A 21,281-nucleotide genomic window follows, 5' to 3' on the forward strand; every position below is an offset into this window, starting at 1 on the left:
GCTCTACTACTAGTGATATAACCTCCAAATGCCTCATTTTCCCCATCTGTACATTGGGGATAACTGTACTTTCTTCATCTGGGATTTTGTGACGATAAGAAGAGATAATGGATGGGAAATCACTTTCAAAAGTTAAATTATTGTACAAAAGCAAGGTATTATTTGTTTCACTAGATCATACCATGTCAGAAAACATTACCATTTAACTTTTAATGTTTTTCTATAGGAAAATTGCACAAAAAGAATATAGAATTCATGCAATCATGCCAAGTGATCATCAAAATTCCTCTTGATGATACTGTCAAGTAAATAGAACTATTAAGTAAGTACATAATGCTTTGTCCTTAAAAATTATACCTCACCAAGGTGAAATAAACATGAAATAGCAATAGAGAGAATCATTGGTTTTACAAGTGACTCAAATGTTAAGCTTTTATACCTGAAATCTTATATTTTGTTAAAACAGATGGGCTGGGAAAGTTTGATTTTAATATAGTTTTGTCTAAAGATAGGGATATAAACTCTATGACCTCCAAAAATGACTTTCAGACTAATGGCTTCAGCAGTTCTAAGGAACAGCTTTCTTTTGCCTTCCAGGCACATTCCTTTCCTGTGCCCTAAACCAGAGTGCCTAGCTAGGGAGGGAAGATGATGCATTTGGACCAGCTGCCAAGAGAGGTGAGTGTGGTTCAGTCCCAGTCTTCAGATTTCTCTCTTCCCGTGTCCTATGAACCTTGATCAATGCAAGGTACCTGAGAGGGGTCATCTTTAGTCAGCCTCAAAGGCGCTGTTGGTGGCTCCCACATATTCTGATTTTTTCTTGTGCCTGGTCCACATTTTCCGGAGGATGCTGGGGACACCACAGGAAGCACTGCCTGTCAGTGGGAGGGAGGCCTCTGCTCCCTGGGGAAGTGTTGGATACTCTTCAGTCATCTTCTTGAGGTGTCTAGATCTAAAGAAAAGCCAGGGGCAGGTGGAGATGTGATCACTTTGCTGAGACTTCAGTTTTGCCTTTGAAATGAGTAGGCAGAACTCTTTCTTCCTCTGCATCCCTGTCCTGTGATCAGGCTTTGTTTAGCTGGAGGCTCACTGTGGGGACCCATAAAGACACGTCCCCTAGGGGAGCTTCCCATGGGGTAAAGGGAGGTGGTGACCCTGGGCCTTGTGGTTCATGAGATTTCAAGTCCTGTTCCCGGCTCCCTTTTCTGGGTCTGGCCTTACTTAAACCTCTACTTTCTCATCACTACCACCTTCATGTGAGAAATCTTGCCAGAAAGAGAAGGTACCCCAAAGGATCAGCCTCTGAAAGAGCATGAGCTCCTGTGCGGAATTTTGCTCTCTGCTTACTGGCTTACTTCAGGCAAGAGACTTAATCTTCACTAGCCTGTTTGCTCTTGTATAACATGCAGATGCTTTCACTTAATATCCACAGCTTTTGTGAAAAGGAAAATGAGATAATAAAACATCTGGCACACTGTAGACCATACATAAATGTGTATTTATCCCCCCCCATGTGCTGTGTTAAGGTGAAAAACAATGATCTTATTTTCTTTTCAATACCTAGGATCCAGGAACAAATTGTCTGAGCTCAGGCAGAAGGGAGCCATTGAGAATCTTTGCAAGGCAGCCATGTGAACTTGAAAGACTAGCCTCTGTCAAGGCACAGTGAAGTTTTGCTGATTTATGTGAGGAGTCAGCTACTGGTATTTAAGAGTAATTTGCTACTGGAAAATTAAAGAAGCCAAATAATATTAAAAAACCTTTTCTCCAAGATCCCAACAATGAATGTAACTGTACTGTATCCCTAAAATGTACCAATAAATTCAATTAAAGCTGAAAAAAAAACCCACCTTTTCTCTAATTAAGTGCCAATACATCAAATGACAGACACATGGCTTGGTTTTTATACTTTTTTCCAGATGACTTTCATCCAGAAGTCTTCCATTGTACTCTCTTCAACTCTGACTCTTAAGAGTGTTGGGTGTGTACCTCTTATACTGGTATTTGCTATGATTTTCATATGGCTGTTTCCTCCAAAACTCATGTTGAAATATAATCCCTATTATGAGATATTAAGAGGTGGGATCTTTAAGAGGTATATAGGGCTTTTTCCTAAGAAATGAATTAACCATTATGTAAATAATGTATAAATGGGTTAGTGGGTTATCTTGAGAATGGGTCGGTGATAAAAGACAGTTCAGCTAGGTCTCATATGCTCACTGTCCATCACCATGTGACACCCTGTGCCTGAGGACTCTGCCTTTTTGGTGGCTTCACCAGATATAGCCCCTCAACCTTGAATCAGAGCTGCCTGTGAGCCAAATAAACCTATTCTGTATAACTCTGTAATATTGTATCATTAGCAACAGAAAATGGACTAAGATGATATTTTAGCCTGTGGCTTTTCCTATGTGCACTAATACTTTTTAAAATGCACAGCCTCCTAACTCCTGGGCTAAATTTCCTGAAAAATGTTAACGATAGTTTAAGCTAAGCTCTCTAAACATGGTTTCATTTAATTCTCACAAAAACTCTTCTCTTTCCTATTTTTCTATTTGTTTTAAAGTAGACGAGATGTGGAGGACTAAATAATTTCTCTGAAGTCTGAGTTGGTGGCAGTGTCAGGATAGAAAGCAGATGAGTCAAGAGTTTACACCCTTTTTATCCCCTAAACCACCTGGCTGGTATATAGTGTGATGGGCAGTAGAGCAGGTCATAAAAGTTCATGTTGAATTGCATGTTACTACTGTCTTATTGACTGAAGGCAGTGAGGGGGTGTTGGGGAAACTCCTGCTGACCAAGCTACTGGCTCTGGACCAGAATTAATGAATGCATATTTGGGTTATATTTTGGTTTGAAATGTCTGACATCATATAAATTGGAGGTTCTGAATATGGCTAGTGATGACATTCATCAAATAAGTAAAATCCTCCCAAATGACCTTTTTTTCCAAGCCTAAAGAATGGGGTTAATGAAGTGGAGACCCTGAAAAACATTTCAGCTTAATCCGTAGGAAACAGTTGATGAGGCTCTTCATGGAACCAGAATTATGATCCTTATTATAAGGTAATTTGCAGCTGGCATGGGTTTTGTTTTAGCATCTTGAGTTTGAAAACCAGGCCACCTGTTGCTCTTCTGCGGCAGGGTCACCACAGCACAGGAAACCAGGCAAGTGTTGGGTATTAGGGACACAGTACTTACCCCCTCCCCAGAACAGCTCCATTCTCTGAGCCTGTGGCTGCTGCCTCTACTGCAGCTGGAGCTTTCACTGAGATTCGGGCCACAGGAGGAATCTGTGTTAGAGGGAAGAGGCAAGGAACTCAGGATTGTCCACATTCCCACCCTGGCCCTGACTAGAGCTGTTTGAAAGGAGGATGACTGAAGTGATCACCAAAAACCTGGGCAAGGGGCAGGGGATTTAGTTCAGTGGTTCCACAGCCTGCCCACAGGCACAAGGTTCCAAGTTTAATCCCCAGTGCCAAAAAACAAAAACAAAAAACCAAAAACCTGGGCAATAGACTTCACACTTCAGTGGGCATCAGCCGCCCCTGAGAGATCTTGTGGGAACAGTGCTGGACTCCACCTAGTATCTGATGCAGCAGGTCTGATGGGGCCTGAGCATATGCATTGCTAACAAGGTTCTAGGTGCTGCTGATCCTGGGACACCCCCCCACCCACTGTGGCCTTTGAGAATCACTGGTTTAAAGATACTTCAGAGAGTGCTAATCAATCTTACATGAGAACCGTTACCCTTCCTTCCCCATCATCTGTGCCCAGTCGTCAAGTCCTGCAGATTCTTGCTTTGAACAGGCTGCCCACACTAGCACCAGCTTTTCCATTTGCCCTCCTGTAGGATTCAAGGAACACTCACACCACACCTCCTTGTTTCTGACTAGACCTGCTACATTTACCATTCCCTTCTTGGACTATAGAATCATCAAGAGTGATGAGACTAACTGTGCAGCCTGCCCTCCAAGATCCTGCAGCACTGGGTTCTACCTTATCTATGCAGCTCAGCTGTTATCATTCCCCGTGTCAGCAGATCCACTGCTGTGCTTGGGCCTGCTTTCCCCCATACTTGCCCACAACTCTGCACTTTCTCTAGGAAGCCTTCCCTGAGGCTGGCAGCCCCAGTTGGGATCTTCCTTTTTACCTGTGTCCCCAGAGCACTGTGTGACAGACCCACTAGTCTGTCTTTGTTCTCTACTTGTTTAATATGTTTGTCTTGTCTTTTTGTTTCAGAAAGATTCAGTAGTGATTGGCAGAGGGTAGGACTTTTAGTAGCCTATTTAGTAACCCTCCTCTGCCTTTCCAAGATATTAAATTGAAAATTAGCTGATGGCTTAACCAGGGCTAAGTCAAAAGGTTACTCAGTCAACGGACACGTGTGTGCTTTATTCTTTCCCAAACCCTATCAAAGGCTTCAATTCAACACATTCCTGAAGTCACTGGGAAATTCCAGGTCAAGGACACCATTATTTACCACCTCCTTTCCTGAGAAGGTTAAAGGTTGCGGGCAGAGTTACTGTGCCACCTTGTGGCCTCTCCCAAGCACTCCCTTGGCCAGGTGAACACACACCAGGACTCCTTAATTCCAGAGGGTGGAGTGGGGGCCTTTGCCCTCATTCATTTTCCCTCTTTCTTTAGTTCCATCTCCAATGTGTGTCACCATTAGGTGTGTGGGCTCTGGATTGCTTTCCTGCCCTAGGATAATAAAACTTTGATGAGCCTACTTCCAGGCCTAAAGGAAGTACTGCCTCTTCCTCTTCTTCATTATTATTGCCCTTTCTAGGTAACCACATCCACACCAGCACAGTTTTCTCTGAATTCCTGCTGCAGCTGCCTCTCTGCCAAGGGCACTATGTGGGCTTTACCTATAGGTGGCACAGGGGTGGGGGATGGGGGGCTACAGGTTAATCCAAGGCCATGAGAGACTCTCTTACCTTTAACCTTTGTCTTTGTTTAGCCAAGACAGCTGTTTGAGCTGAGGGGGCACAGACTTTTGACCTCTCTGTGTCAACTTCCCAGCCACCCCAAGTTCCTTGAGGTTAGGGAAGGGTTCTCCTTGACAAGCTTGTCCCATTCCACACTCTTTGTGTGGATTTATTAATATTCTAAAGGAGATCACTGGATTAGTTTCCTGCCCAGACCAGGAGAAAAGCACTAGCCTTTCTGTCCAGTTTGTTTTGTAAGGATGAGCAGCTGGCCAAGACAACCTCTGGGGTCTTTTCTACATTTCACATTGTACCATCCAGACATTTTGACAGTGGATACTGAAAGGGCCCAGGATGCCTGAGCTGACCTCATTTCCACCACCGCTGATCTTGTAAGGCAAGAGGGAGCCTAACATGCCCAGAAGATGATGGAGAAGACAGAGCCGGAGATGTGTCACCTGATCCATCTTCGGGGAAAGACATGCTACCCAAATATGGGAGGGTGGGTAGCTAAAGGCTCTTAGCTCTGTGAAGGGTGCCTCAGCTGCAGAGGGACCTCATGCTTAAGGTCACACCCTTCCTGAGGCAGCCCACAATTTAATGAGGAGGGAATACAAAGCCATTTTTGCCCAGCTCAGGTGGCCCTAGATAGGCAACTGTCCCCAGATATCTCCACCAGGAAGTGTTGGCCTGAATCATGGTTCAGCTGCATGTACCCCGAGTCTGGTCACTGGTGTTAGTCCTTAATATACCTCAAGTTCCAGAGACTTTTTCCAGAGAACCTGACCTGTAGCAGAAGCTCTCAGAGGTGTCTCTGTCCTGAGAGTTGTCCTTGTCCTGAGATGACTAATAGTAATGGATGGAATGCTTATGTGCTCCTCAAACACATGTGTTAAAGCCCAAACCCCTAATGTGATGGTATTGGGAATGGGGCCTTTGGAAGGTGATTAGGTTTAGATGAAGTTATGCTTCTTCTTCTTTTTTTTTTTTTTTTGTGGTACCAGGGATCAAACTTGGGACCTTGTGTCTGCAATTCAGGCATGTGCCACTGAGCTACAGCCCTGGCCCAAAGTTATGCTTTTCTAATAATCCTCAGCTTGGTGCAAAGGGCACTTAGTTTCTCTTCATAGTACTGGAGAAACAGACTTAGAAGTTATAAACATACTAGATACAATAATAATCAGACTTATCTTACTTACCAGTGATTTTCCATATGCTCGATTTCCACACAGATTTGATGTTTTAGGTTCAGAAATCCCCACTGTGAAATTGAACAGAGGAGATATTACTCAGTAGTTCTCTGAGTTCTACCTCCTTCTGGCTCTGCATAAATTATCTTGTTTGCCAATCAATCAATCTCAGAAAGTAATTTCTTGGGGCCTTTGTACCAAGCAGCAAAGCTAGGCAACAGAGTCAGGCAATGGTAACTGTCAAGTACCAGGGGCTGGAACTAAGATATACATGGGATCAGGGTGTCAATGCAGGTCCAACTGTCAACAGTATCACTCTGGAAGGGAATGTTGATAGTGGAAGAGCCTGTGTAAGTGTGGAGGTATGAGGGGGACATACAGGAAATCTGTGTACCTTTAGCCCAATTTTGCTGTGAACCCAAAACTGCTCTAAAAATTAAGATCAATTTTAAAAGATCACAATGTGGATGTATTTAGCACTGTGAGTACTCAGAGAATGTCCCCTAAGTTCCTACTTCCTAACACCTCAGGTCACAAGAGGTTAAAGAGGTTATCAGGAGTTAAGTCTTTACAGCTGGGTTCAATTATGTAAAACAGGACTCCTGGATGCCCCTCTAGAAGTGAATTGAGAAAGTGTCTGCTCTGGGAAGTGCAGGCCATAAAGTGGAAGGATTGGAGTTTATCAGATCCGGATCCTGAGACCTTGGCCTCATGGGATGTGAGTGTAAAGAATCTAATTTGTAATAACTGTATTCTTGATACCCCAACCTACTTCTGAGTAATTTCTACTCAGAAATTACATAGAAGCCTGCAGCTTCTAAGGACTCAGATTTTCAGGTGAGGTAGCCAGTCGAAATGAGATAGCCAGCATTCAACATAACATCTCTTGGGCAGATGTCCCAGGACAAGCTTCATCTCATATATTGCAGTGTGTGGAATTGTGCACCACACCCCCTCATACACACATACTGAGGAAAGCATCTCAGTGCTAATAAAATGAAAAAAATTATAAGACTACTGTTGAAATTTTGTGGGAGGCCATCAATTTGGACTGGGTACCTGCACTGAGCCCCACAGACCAAGCTAATATGGAACTAAGATTACAGTAACTGAGCTTTGGCTGGTTTCAGGAGGCCCTGCAGCTGCTTAACTAATTAGATTTAAATAAATAACTAGTTAAGCAGTAGCCAGTGGACTAGCTTTTGGCTATTAAGTTGTTTCTATACCTTGCTTCTGTCTTCCTATACATACTGTCTGATCATGTTATTGTTTTGGGCACTGCCTAATTTGTACATCATTTTTGTTTTATTTTACTCAAATGTATCTACTAAGTTTAATTAGTTTGGGAGTTCTCCTTTTAACATTACCAAGATCAAACTATAATGAATGATGCCCTGACAGAAGTAATCATAGCACCTCATTTTTTTTTTTTTTTTTTGGTACTAGGGATCAAACTCGGGACCTTGTCTTATGAGGCAGGCAGTGGCAACACTGAGCTAAATCCCTGGCCCAACAGCTCATATTTTTGAGTCTGTATGCCCAGACACTGCGATGAGCATAAATCATGTAGTTTCTGTCGGTCCTCTGTATCCACTGGTTCTGTATCTGTGGATTCAATCAACTGAGGATTGAAAATATTTGAAAAAGTTGTATCTGTACTGAACATGTACAGACATATATTTCTGTCATTACTCCCTGAGCAATACAGTATAATAATGACTCACATGGCATTTACATTGTATTAGGTATCAAAATCCTAGAGATGATTTAAAGTAGGTGAGAGGATGTGATTAGGTTATGTGCAAGTGTCATGTCATTTTATAGAAGAAACTTGGGTGTCATGGATTTTGGCATCTAAGAGGGGTCCTGGAACCAGTCCCCCATGGATGCTGAGGGATGACTATATCTAATTTAATTCAACACAACTGTAAGAGGTAAATGTCATAATAATTTGCACTTCGTACTTGGGGAAACTGAGGTGTCAGAAACACACAAAAATTATAATGAAGTCAGGCAAAAATTATTTAGTAGGTAATGGACGTCTTTGGTGGTCTTGCTAGTCTGGGGCAATTTGACCAACAGATTCCCTATCCCAGCCTGAGAGAAGGTACAGTGACTCAGGGAGGGCAAACTGCAGAAAAAAAGGCTCTGCAAAGATCCAGGGCAGCAGAATATAACAGAGCAGTTACAGAATCACAGTACACTGCAACCCAGGGTTGCTCTTACTGAGAATGGTGGAGACAGGTGGGTGGGAGTCAGTATGGCCTGGAGTGCGGATGAGAGAGGGGAACATGGTGCTTAAAGGAAGGGGATGATGAAAGGTAGATTTCTGTTTTAGAGGGACAACTCTGGCAGCCTCGTAGAGGAAGGAGACCATTGCTGACAATATTCTCTACATCAGAGAGGCAGGCAATCTGAACCTGGACAGCCCAAGGCAGGTACAAAGAGGGTGAGGCAAGAAATACTTAGATGTTGACACTGTCAGTGTTCACTGTGTGAAGGGGTGTGACAGGACATGGAGGTGCTAGGGAAGAGATCCCAAGACTTGCTGGAATGATGGACAGTGGCCCAGCTAAGAAATGAACTTTCAGCTTGTTGGAACAAATTGGTGCTAAGGGGTCTGGAGTCATCTCAGGGAAGAAGTCCTATAGGGAGTCATTTTTCCTAGGCCTAAGAGGTAAGGACTGTCCCCTTTCCAGGCACAGAGGCCTCATGGTGAGTTTCTCAGCCAGGTCACTGCCTTCAGAGTCCCAGAAATTTCTAAGCTTCCTCATTGCTGTCACATGTAAGAAAGGAGCCTTCTCCTATGGCCCAGAAATAAAGCACGTCCTCAGATCTGAGATCCCCAGAGATGTACAGTTTTCTGGCAGCAGAAGCGAGGCTTGAAACCCATGAGTTGGTGCCTAGCTTTTCCCTGGAGAGCACCAGAGTCTGGCTTTGGCTCAGAAATGCTCCTTCCTACCTTTTCTAAAATCTATAAGATTGGGGGAGCTGAAGGACTTGAATCAATGCCTAGCTCAATCTTTTTTTTTTTCAAACCTGACTGGCACATCCTTCCATGCATGAACCAACTCTCATGTGTTCGGCAGATTCTCTCCATTTCATAACTTACTGCTGTTATCCTTCAGAATAAAAGAGTGACTTCAGCGGTCCAAGCTGCCACAAACTACTTAGGCACAAAGATGGCCCTAAAATTAGACATTTGAGAAGCCTTTTTCTCTGGAGAAGTGTCACTGGCTAGGGAATGAGGGGCCCTAAAGTTTCATTTTGGCTCTGTGGTTAACAAGTAAGTGGTATGACACTGGGTAGTGCCAACAATTTCTCTGGCTTCCATTTTCTCTTCCCTAAATTGGCAAAAGGCAGCTGCAATAGGTCAGGGTCTCCAGTATGGATGAGAATCATGGAGGTGAGGATACCCATTGAAACATGATGGATGTATCTTAACACTAGAATTCTGATTCAACAAAATTCACATTTTCAGCAAATCTCCAGGTGCTGCTGCTGCTCCCAAGACCCTACTTTGAGAATCACTGTGTTAGCTCATCCCTAAATCCTTGCTTCTCTATCTGTTATTGACAGAGTAGTAGCATCTGTGAGCCTGTTAGAAATATAAAACACAGGGGTCCATTTAGTCCTCCCAAATTACCATCTGCATAAAAGCAAGATTCCCAGGTAATTTCTTTTGCACACAAGAATCTGAGAAACACGGCTCTAAATTCACTGTGATTCTGTAGCAAAGAGAATTATTCTGCCTCTTTTTCTCTTTCCATACCCATGCACCCACCCACTCACCTATACATAGATACAGAAAAAAAAATCTATCTTCTCCTAATTTGCAAGGCAGATTGTGGTCTTCCTAATACTTTCAGTGTATATGTATATGTACATGCAATCATTTAACTAAAGAATATAGTTTTGCGTGTTTTTATACATAGGGCCATAAATAGAATCAGGTTCTTAGTGACCAAAGAAACCTCAGGGATCTACTTTGGCACCCAAGAAAGAGAAAAATGAAAAAGCAAAACAAAACAAAAACGGGGAAAACAGGATAAAGACAAAGAAGGGGCTTGATTGGGTAGGAAAAGAAGGTGCATGAAGGAATAAACTCAATGATTGTTAACACCCCAAAGATTTAAGGACACCCTGGTCTTGCATATTTTTGGAGTTAAAATATGAATAACTTTGGGTTGTGGGCATAACAAAAACAAACTAACAAAGGCAAAATACCATCAGAGACTTCAGTGGGCTAGAGGCAGATTTGTTTCAGCGCTTGGGTGAAAGTCATTTTAAAAAAGTATCCAAGATAAAACTATAACATTCCAGTTTTTAAAAACAGATTGGCTCCCGAATTCTAACTATATATTAAATCATTAAAATTTATAAAGGTAAAATTTTAAGATGATAGTTTAGGAAAAGCCTGGACTATTACATCCAACCTGTTAAATAAATAACACAAGCTTCCTTCACATCGAAGGCCATGGTTTTCTCTTCCCTAGAGCATTATGATTTACGTCTTCTAAATATAGCCCTTCTGAATATAGTGTGTGTGTGTGTGTGTGTGTGTGTGTGTGTTCCTAAAACGGCTCCCTGTGAAGCACGATGGTAGACAGCGCATCTTTACACACACGCAGAAGCCAGAGTTGTGTAGGTAGACGGTGCCACAGCGCGAACAGTATTTATCTGGGGGAAAGCGCAGATGCTCTCTCACCTGGAGTGACCGAGGCCTCTACAGGATCCTCTGAAAACACAAGCAGGACACAGATCCTGCGGGGTTGTGCTTTCAAGGTTGTAGAACTGGCTCTCAGGGGATCACTGAGCCTGGAGAGGATCTGGGGGACTGAGTGGGGCCGGGACCCACGTACCAGGTCTGGTGGGTGTTTTGGTGGGATGTGCCCTGGGTGGCCGCGCATTCTGGACCCGGCCAAACCTGCGGACTTCGCCCGTGTCCCAGCGGTCAGTGCGGTGCGGCAGCAGCTCCAGGGGCCGTGGCGGGTACAGGTCTGACTCGATTACCACCTGCCAAGCCAAGGAAGGACAGTCAATTTCTCCTTGTCCAGGGGAATTCAGGACCCACCCTCATCCCCACTCCCCGGTAATGCTTTGCAGATGGGTCTTTGGTTGAGAAGGAATTTATGTAGACTTCCTTACTCCAGTGGCATCCAGGAGCAGCAACAAAAACGTGGATAGAAAACCTGCCAGAAATGGTTGACTGTTGTATTTGACTTTCAGACTGCCAGCTAGTGTCATGGTGCGAGCAAATGAAGGTTCTAGGGGATTCCTTAACAGCAGGCCCTGGTCTGGTCCGCTGCTTCATGTCCTCTTCAAGGCTATTTCAAACAAAGATGATCCTGAAAACTGGGGTCTTCTGGTCTTTGCAGTTAAGTGGACAACATCCCTGATCATGCAAAAGACAGCTTTTTGGATGTACTAGTGGAAGGAAGACCTAAAGAGAAGACAGCCCAAATGATTCCCAGAGTTTAAAAAACAAAACAAAACAAAACTGCTGGCAAATTGGTACAGGAAGGGCTCCCAAGTGTTGGTTCCTTCAGGATGCAGTCTGCTAGGATCAAGGTGTAGCTGGGAGATGAATTTCCACCCTGGATGGTTGGGCAAGTGGAAATCTAGGTGAACCAGAGCACAGTGCTGAAGGGGAGCATTCTCATGATGATCACTTGATGAGTGGTTATTTTGGAAAGTTCAGTAAGGGGTAAGTGCCCTCCATGTCCACCAAAACGGACCTTAAAAACTGTAGTGAAAAATACATGTAGACCCCCCTCTATGTCTGTGGGAATATTTTTCCATGGCAGATGGAAAATATTTAGAAAAATATGTCTACACTGAAAATGTACAGACTTTTTTCTTGTTGCTATTGGCTATACAATATACAAACTGTTTACCTAGCATTTTATTGTTTTTGATAATACAAGTAATTTAGCCAGTGATTTAGCTCAGTGGTGACACTGCCTGCCTCACAAGGTCCTTAGTTCAATCCCTGGTACCAAACCAAACAAAACAGAAAAACAAAACAAAAAAAAATGAGGGAGGTAATACAAGTAATTTAGAGATGGTTTAGGGTATATAGGAAGATGTGTATGTTATATGCAAATATAATACCATTTTATATAAGGAACTTGAGCACTGTGAATTTTGATATGTGTGTGTGTGTGTGCTCCTAAAACTAGTGACCCCAAGGGACTTATAGAGGGGTTGAAGGGCCCGAAGTCACTGAAATTATTTATTTATTTATTTATTTATTTATTTATTTTTGGTACTGGGGAGCGAACTTGGGACCTTGCACTTGCGAGGCAGGCAGTGGAACCACTGAACTAAATCCCTGGCCCTGAAATAATTTAAATGTAAAAAGTTGAGACAACCACTATCAGTTATTTTATCTTGATCTAGGGAGTCATGAAAGGAATCTTAGCAGTCTGGGCTCAGATCCTGCACATTTTATCCATATTCAGTACACTGTGGTCATTCATGCTGAATGTCCTTCCTCCTTATAGTATTGCAGCTTTGCTGAGACTTGCATCTGCCCACTTGCTTGTCCTTTCCTTCCACAGCCGTCCTGCAAGACCATGTTCTGTGGCAGATCCTGGGCTCCCTGTGCATCTGTCAGTGAGGTGGATGTTCTCAGTCCTTAGAGCCCAGCCTTCGGCAGATCCATTTCCCAACATATACCTGTTTAGTTGCTTTAGGGTGGTTCTTGAAACAAAAATTAATGTTTTTTTTAAAAATATGATAGGAGTGTAGTATTTTTAACTCAGTGGGAGAACACTGAATCTTTAATACTAAATATTATTGGAATAAACCTCAGGTCATTAGGGGAAATGGATCTCTGTTCATTTTTGGAAATGAATACCAGCTAGCTCAGAGCTGCATGTTTACAAATAAGATATAGCTTACTCTAACATTTGTTACATATAAGAGGGAATTATCCCTATGTTCCTAAAACTCTTACAAACCAATAAAGTTTAAAAAATAGAAAAATGAGGCAGAAAATATGACCTGCAATTGATAGTAGAACTAAAAATGGCTAATAAATATCAAAAGATACTGAACAACATTAATGATTAAATGCAGATTAAAACAATAATTATTTTTTCCTCTTATCAGATTATTAAGGAAGAATATGATAATTCTATTTGAGGTTAGGCTAATCTGAGTTCAAACCCCAGTTTTGACACTTTGTAGCTCTGTGGAAAGGGGATATTCATGCTTAGCCTTGCTGGACTGGGGCATAGTAAAGGCCCATCATTAGTAGAGATTTTAATAGCACATCTTTCTCTCTGTTTTCATATATTTACAGTATTTAAGAGTAGTTTTAAGTCTTTTGGAGGCCAAATTTTTATGTCTCCTGCAGAGGAATAAAGAAAAGGAAAGCTGTCACTTTTGCAGCAATTTACTCCAAATATTCCTTTGATTATAAAATTAATGTATCTCAAATTTGGCCATAGATGGGTTAGGAAATTCACTCTTCTCAGGCCCAATTTGGGGCTCAGAATCATGAATCCTCTACCTTTGGGGTGAGCTGAGAATAATTCAGGAGCATTTAGGATTCATCATTGGCCCTGAAAAATCACTTTCCCCTGCTCTGGTCACTGCAGTATATGATGAATCCACTGGCTGTCTCACAAGCCTTTCATGCAGCCTGAGGGATACACCTGTCCACCCTAGGCCAGCCCTTTTGGATTGTGTGAGTGTGTGTGTGTGTGTGTGTGCGTGTGTGTGCATGTGTATATGTGTTTGGTGTGAGGTGCAGTGGTGGGTAATCCACACTTACATCCTGGATAAGCCATTCCCCTCCAGCCTCTTCTCTCTCCATAGCACTGCCCTAAACCATCATGTCACTGAGGATACTAGAACTCCCCCTGCTAGTGGCAGTGCTAAGCTCCATTCCTCTGGACTCATATACTGTATGGCACAAGGAACACCTGGGAATGTGAGTCTCCTAGATAGAATAGGAAGGACTTGGGTCATTACTTGACACCCAGGACTCTTTGCTATTTACTTTTTTTTTTTTTTTTTTTTTTTTTTTTTTTTTTTTTTGAGACAGCGTCTCACTATGTAGTTCAGGCAAGCCTTGAACTTATAGTGCTCTTCCTGCCTCAGCCTCCCAAGTGCTGGAATTACAGGAGTGCACCACCATGCCCAGCTTTTGCCATTGACTTTTATCTTAACTACTCCTGATGTTGTGATCATACTGTCAGTATTCCCCCAAGGGAGGAGGAGTCAGGACTGGTATGGTGTTTTTGTACCCATCATAGAAAGAGAGAAAAGGCAGGATGTGAAAGCCTAGGGAATCCATGGGAAGATACCACTGCCTTCCAGCATTCCCTTCTCTGAAAAGGAACAAATGTTGCCTTAAGAAATACCACTCTGTACTCCTTTTCCTGTACTTTGGGGTGGGAGAATAAGGAGAGAGAGAGTGGGGAAGCATCAGCTGCCTCATGCCCTGGGGCGTAGAGATGAGACCAGTTCCTTCTCAGGTCACCACTCAGGGCCAACCACTTCTTAGGGTATTCGCCAAACTACCCCAAAGGATGCCCAAACAGATTCCTGATAGCATGATTTATTTTCTGGTACATGGAACATAGTCTGGATTTGATGCTAGGAGGTCTTAGAACAAAGTGGTCTGAGAAGAGGCTCATTGCAGTCTGAGTAGAGGGGCAAGACAGGAGAGCTGGGGTGGGAGTGAGAGATGTTAAGGGGAGGTAGAAGGAAAGACAGAAGTTTCATGCTGGAATTTTCCTTTCCTAGGTCAGCAAACCATCTCCTGAAGTAGGAAAATATACCAGAGCAACAAATGTTACTACAATGAATTGATGCCTCTGTTGGTTTCAGGTCAGAGACAGGAAGAATGAAGATATAGGCTAATGCATAGCCCAAGATTCTATCCTCTAACATCTTGGACCTTAATCCTGTTTATTTGCCAGCCTAGACAGCTGCTATTGAGTTAGAAAAACAATGAAGACCTGGATGGTGGAGAACCACCATGATTTGGGGCTGAAGGGATCCATAGAAATGTTTTAATCCAATTCTCTAATTTTATACATAGGGAAACTGAGGTCAAGAGGTGCTGTGGGTCTTAATTAAGATGATGTTGCTGTAAGGGAAAGAGCAAATGCGAACCATGGCTTCATGCTTCCTAAATGAATGCTCTTTGTAAAACCCACAGAATTACATCCAGACAAGAATTTTCAAGTGAAATTGATTGCTCAGCACATAAAAAAAAAAAAAAAAGACCCAAAAAACAAAAAAACAGGAGATCACTGCACAAATCCCTCCCCCACTTAGCTTGAAATTTGGGACAGTGTGACATTTGCAATTGAATTTCCTGATGACAGCTATTCTGCTTATGTGGGGAGGCCGTGAATCATAGTGAAAGTGGCTCCATTATGCCAAAGACTTAACTGATCCACTCTTTTGTCTAAGCTTATTCCCTTGAGCTACTCCAGTGATATCAGTGGACATCAGAATGATCAGGGTGTCAATAAAATAGCCTAAGTAGCAAAAAGAGAAGAAAAGAAAAGAAATGAATGAATGAATGAAAAAGAGAGATTGTTTAGAGAAGTGTGCCATGCCCTAGGAGGGGAAGAAAACCCAAGAGATGTCACAGAGAAAGGAAATCCTGACATTAAAGGTATCTCAGAAAAGAGAAACAGTTGTAATGAAAGGAAACTGACATCCATTCATATGGTAGCCCAAGTGGTTAGATGAGATACATATAAGAATTTCAGCCAAAGAAAGTTGTAAATATTGGTACCCTTGCAAAAAAAAAAAAGCCTTTTCCCAGCCAAGACAACCATTCATAATGGTTTACAGACCACCAAGCTAGAGAGGTGAAAAGGAAACCAAAAGGCAAGAGCTAGTTGCTTGAGGAAATGAGACAGATAAGTCTTTCCTTTTTGGGATTCACTTTCCCCATTTGTAAAAGGCCATCCCACCAGGAGGAAGAGCGAATATTTGGAGACAAGGACCTCTGTTGAAAGTTTTCTTAAAGTCTAAAGTACCTACAGATATTTTCCCTTTCTGTTTTTGGCAACACCTAACCTACAGTTCCTTGAAGGCCAGGAGGAACATTTTGTTTCTGGGCTTTGTGCTTAAGTGTTCAGGGACCATAAGCCAGATCAGAATCTCATGCCATACAATTAAACTTTCCATCAATTAAAAGCCCTTCTTTTTCTCATCATATAAAATATTCTCAAAAGTCCTCACAAAAAGGCATGCAACTGACAGAAAAATAAGCAAAATAGAAAGCTGCAGGTAAAAAAAAAATATTGAAACCATCAGTAAATGTGTGAAAAGATAAAGAATCACATTAAAAATTAAGAAATACAAATTAAAACAATGAGGTGCTTTTGCCTATCAGATTATTAAAGTTTGACAACATTGATACCATAGAGCATTGGCTTGGCTAATGTGGAAAAGGTACTTTGAAATGTAGTTGCTAGAAGTGTGGCAATGGCTATAGATTTTTTTTTTGTACCAGGGATCCAACTTGGGTCCCTGCGCTTGCAAGGCAGACAGCTGAACCACTGAGCTAAATCCCGGCTATAGATTTTTTTTTTGCCACTTCTTTCAACTCTATCAGAAGCTGTAATTTTTTTTAACGTTTATATCATCTGGCCCAGCATTTCACATCTATGCATTTATCCTTAAAAATGTATATAAGAAAATTAAAATATTTTCAAGACTATTTCTTGTGGCATTGTCTTAATAGAAAAAATGGAGAAACCCCATTTATTGATGATTTGGTTAAATAATGAATTAAAATACTCCAGATTTGGTTTGGTTCAATAAAAAAACTATACATTAACACATTGGAATATTATACAGCCACCAGCAATGAAGTAGATCTATATGCATTAATTGGCATGACAAGATGTTTAAGATTTGTTAAGTGAAAAAAGCAATTTGCAAAACAGTATGTTATGATACAACAAGGCATAAAACTATAGTATTTGGGAAATTTTTAACTTAAAAATACAGCAATGTATATTGAATGCTTAATATGTGTCAGTTTCTCGACTGAATACTTTCCGTTTATTAAATCATTTGTTTCTTCCCATTATTCTTGAGGTATATGCTCTTATTATCCTCATTTTAATGCTAAATAAGTTGAGTCCCAGAATGGTTTGGCACTTTGCTTAAGACTCACCTAACTAGAAATTCGTAGAACAAGGATCTAAAGGAAGTCAGACTGACCCTAAAGTCGATGTATCTAACCTCTCTGTTTTACAGCTTCTTAGGATTTTATGGTTTTATATCTTGTATCTTTTAATGTTTAAAATTTTATAAAGGACATACAATGCTTTTGGAATGAAAAGTATAAAAAATATATAAAGACAAATAAAATCCCATCTTGTTCCCAGGACACTAACAAAATTTTTTAATGGCTTTTAAAAGTGTAATACTTAAAAAAAAAATGGTATTCTAAAAAAATTTGTGGTAGAAATAGAAACTTCAGTATAACCAAGAGGAAATGATTATAATCTCCCTTTTAAAACAAAGTATAAAGATACATTAAAAGTTTTTACATGAAGAAATATGCATACAGAATGAGAAATGCATAGCATTATTAGACTCTAAAACATGTAAATTAAGGTATTGTATGTTTGGAGGTGGATGGAAAGGCATGGGTAGAAGCCTGGAAATTATTCAGAATTTCTAGTAGTATGTGATAAAAATGTAAGCAGAAACTATTTTTAAAAATCAATCACTCTTATGTTCTCTCCACCTAGCATAGTTTTTCTCATATAGTAGGAATGCAAATATTTGATGAATGGATGGCTGGATAGCCCGATGAATAAAACTGCTCTTATCCTTTTGCCTGTTAATTCTTCTTTGAGTCCTGTATACCAAGGAATAAAACCAAATAAAATTATGAATACAAATAAGTTTATTTCTCATTTATAATAGTGAAAAATGGAACATTGCAAATGCCAAAGATAGAGGAACACTGAGGTTAGGGAAACTACATCTATGATTCTGTTTAAACAAGAAAAAAATGTACATGCAAAGTAAGTTTACCCTCTGTGCTTGGGAAAGATGGCAGAGTAGAAGGGGGCCATTTCAGGGTTATCTGGTGGACATTTGCCAGTTAAAGTAGAAGACAAAGTAAAGTAGCAACCACACATGGCAGAGAAAATCCTCCTTGTTGACAGGAAGGGAAGAGAGAGTAAAGAAGGCACCATGCTTTTGTAAGGAAAGTTAATCTATGGAAATAAAATAAACCAAAGTGTCCTTACATTCTTAGTCAAGAGGTGTTGAGAGCTTTTGACTCTTCTCCTGGCTGGGCTGGTCACTGAAAAGAGAGGTAAAAAAAATAGTTTTAGAAAATGACTATACGCTGAAATAGCTATAGTAAAAATCACTGAGAAGTTTATACCTGGAACGGGGTAGGTGCATAGAAGAGGGGTTGGGAGAAGAGGCAGGGTCCCACTGCAGTTTAAGATGTTACTTGGTTTCAATACACCAAAGTTCATAGCAACCTTAGTCACATTAGTTAAAACAACCCAAATGCCCATCAACAGATGACTGTGCGAACAAATACAATAGATTATTATTCAGCCATGAAAAGGAATGAAACTCTGATACAATGCTACAAATGAATGAACCTTGAAAACATTGTGGTAGGTGAAATAAAGTAAGATACAAGAGTACATATATAATTCCACTCACATGAGAATCCTATAGTAGTCAGAGATGGAAAGTAGATAATAGTCACCAGAGGATAGGGGAATTAGGAATTATTTCTAATGGTTTCATCTGGGTGTGCCAGTGTGTGCCTACAATTACAGCTAGCAGGGAGGCTGAGGCAGAAGGATCACTGGGGCTATAAGGTCAAGGTTAGCCGGGACAACATAGTGAAACCTTGTCCCCCACCTCAAGAAAGAGAAGGTTTCTCAAAGTTTAATGGGAAGAGTTTCAATTTAGGGTAATGAAAGAGTTCTGAAGATGGATGGTGGTGATGGTTGTACAGCACTGAATTAACTGTACACTTAAAATGATCAATTCTACATACTACATATTTTACCATGATTAAAAAAATTAAGAAAATCAGTTTACCAGCTTTTGAAAACCAGTACTTTGTTGGAAGTGAATTTTATTGCACATGGAGACACACAGGCATCTATTTCCCCTATTTCTGCTAGGATGAACTACTGCAAATGAAATCCCTCTATGTCTCTGCCTTGCAGAGAACGGAAATGACTTTTTATCACATATCAAATGAGTGGCAAACAAGTGACACCCTTGTTATCTTCTTCAAAGGCGCTGTAGTGTGAAACCTGGCTGTGTGCCTGTGGAGAGCTCGGGCTACACCCTCCACTCGAGTGTGAATCTGACCTTGACCGCTTGTGTGTGTGTGACTGGTAAATTACCCTCTTGAGGTCTCACGCTCCAAATGTGTAGCACGGGGATAATAAATAATGACATTTACATCAGAGAATGGTGCCAAGAATTAAATGAACTAATCTTCATAAAACGCTTGCCCAAATCCGACAAGGAAATCCCCATGAATTAATGATGGTTTTTATTGTTTTCCTGCAAGAGGAGAGCAGGAGGGAAGGATGGGTGATGATGTCTAGAGATTGCAGTGTTCCATTAGGGTTTCTTTTCCTGAAAAGAAAAGAAATTTCCTCCTGCTGTTCTCTGATTTCCCTCACCACTCCCTCCTCAGTGTTCTTTTCCCTCAAAGAATTATTTTCAGTACTGTGGTATGCTCACCCTAGATTTGAAACCACTCTAGTGTACCTCAGGAAATAACCTTTGGTACAACTTCTTAGTAAAACCACAGTTTTCTTTTTCTGTTATTTACTGTGAGGTGTGTCTATAACCTTTTTTCCTTAAAGGCCTCTCTAGCAAGTAAAAATACATAGGTTTTCAGTTAAAGACTTGATCCTGTGCCATATTTTTATGAGATAGTAAGATGGCTCATTAAAAAAATGTAGATATTAGATGGAGACCAACACTGCATTGGAAAGAGGAACACAATAAACAATAGATATAATGATAGCCCATACTGAACTTTCTGAGATGATGGTTTATTTGTCTTATCTTTAATTTCTCAGAGTAAGAAGGTGGGTACTCTTCCTTAACTCCACCATGTTGACAGGGATAATGAGAGAGTAGAGGAGTCACTTGGTCAGAGGTGGAACAAAGCCAACTCTTAAACACTAGGGTACATTGCCCTTCTCTTGAGCTAGGACTTGGAAAGATTTGATTATTGTACATTAATGATCATGGGCTAAGCTGTGCTTTTTGGAGAAGGGCTTCTCAGGGAGGACTACAGCCCAGGTTTGATAAAGTGAGGCCAACTTATATTTCTGCAGTTAGGGCATGTGGAGATGTGAGGAAAGTGATCACTCTGCCATCAGCAATGACCTGTCAGCTTCTCTCACCAAAAGCCCTATGCTTCATGGCCTGGAGAAGACAGGGAAGACAAAGCAAGAGCGGGAAAGGGTGGCCTCCACACACTTTTGATCCAATATAAAACTGCAAACATCCCTTTTCTAAAGGACAACTTCCTGAGCAGTGAAATATCTGTGAATACCAATGAATACTTACTTGGTTTACTACTAGGATGCAGCCATGAATGAAAACAGCAAGAAAGGAATACAGGATTAAATGCTTATCTTTGAATGTATTCAATGCTCCAAAAGAAGAATAAAAATAGAAATTACTTGGCAGATGATGTATTTAATATGTGCTCACTACCTGCCAGCTACTGCTGTAGAGGCTTTATATATTAACTCATTTATTCCACATAATAGCCTTGGGAGATAAGTCTGCTGCTCTGTTTTACAGAAGTGGAAACTCAGGGCCAGAGAAGTTAAGTACATTGTCAAAGTACACACAGCACGGAAATGACAGCCATCTCTTTGTGACATATTCTTTTAAATACTTATGTATTTATGTTTTGTTTTTTGAGACAAGGTCTCACTCTACAGTGCAGGCTGGCCTTGAATTTACTGGGCAGCCAAGTCTGGCCTTGAACTTGGAGTGATCCTCTTGCCTCAGCTTCCCTAGTGCTGGGATCATAGGCATATGCCACCATGCCTGGCTAAATATTGTTTTAAATTACAGAAAACAGATATATTTAACATTCTCATCTTTTCTTCCAATTTCTTTTCTTCATGTAAAAAAAAAATTA

The 21,281-nt window shown here is 41.1% G+C and overlaps 1 protein-coding gene across 1 annotated transcript in view; it reads right to left on the reverse strand.

Moving 5' to 3' along the window:
- Window positions 1-325: 325 nt before the first annotated feature.
- Window positions 326-21,281, reverse strand: part of Vxn (vexin) — a 23,143-nt gene continuing 2,187 nt past the window's right edge. Inside the window, exons 2-6 of the mRNA XM_010611451.2 lie at window positions 18,376-18,431; window positions 10,987-11,140; window positions 6,134-6,195; window positions 3,202-3,293; window positions 326-952 (exon numbers count right to left, since the gene is read on the reverse strand). Coding sequence (XP_010609753.1) covers window positions 769-952; window positions 3,202-3,293; window positions 6,134-6,195; window positions 10,987-11,140; window positions 18,376-18,431 — 548 coding nt within the window. The 3' untranslated portion in view covers window positions 326-768. The remainder of the gene's footprint in view (window positions 953-3,201; window positions 3,294-6,133; window positions 6,196-10,986; window positions 11,141-18,375; window positions 18,432-21,281) is intronic.

The sequence above is a fragment of the Fukomys damarensis genome, unplaced genomic scaffold (genome assembly GCF_012274545.1).
Source record: "Fukomys damarensis isolate Sample0158 unplaced genomic scaffold, DMR_v1.0_HiC HiC_scaffold_5, whole genome shotgun sequence".
Taxonomy (NCBI): domain Eukaryota; kingdom Metazoa; phylum Chordata; class Mammalia; order Rodentia; family Bathyergidae; genus Fukomys; species Fukomys damarensis.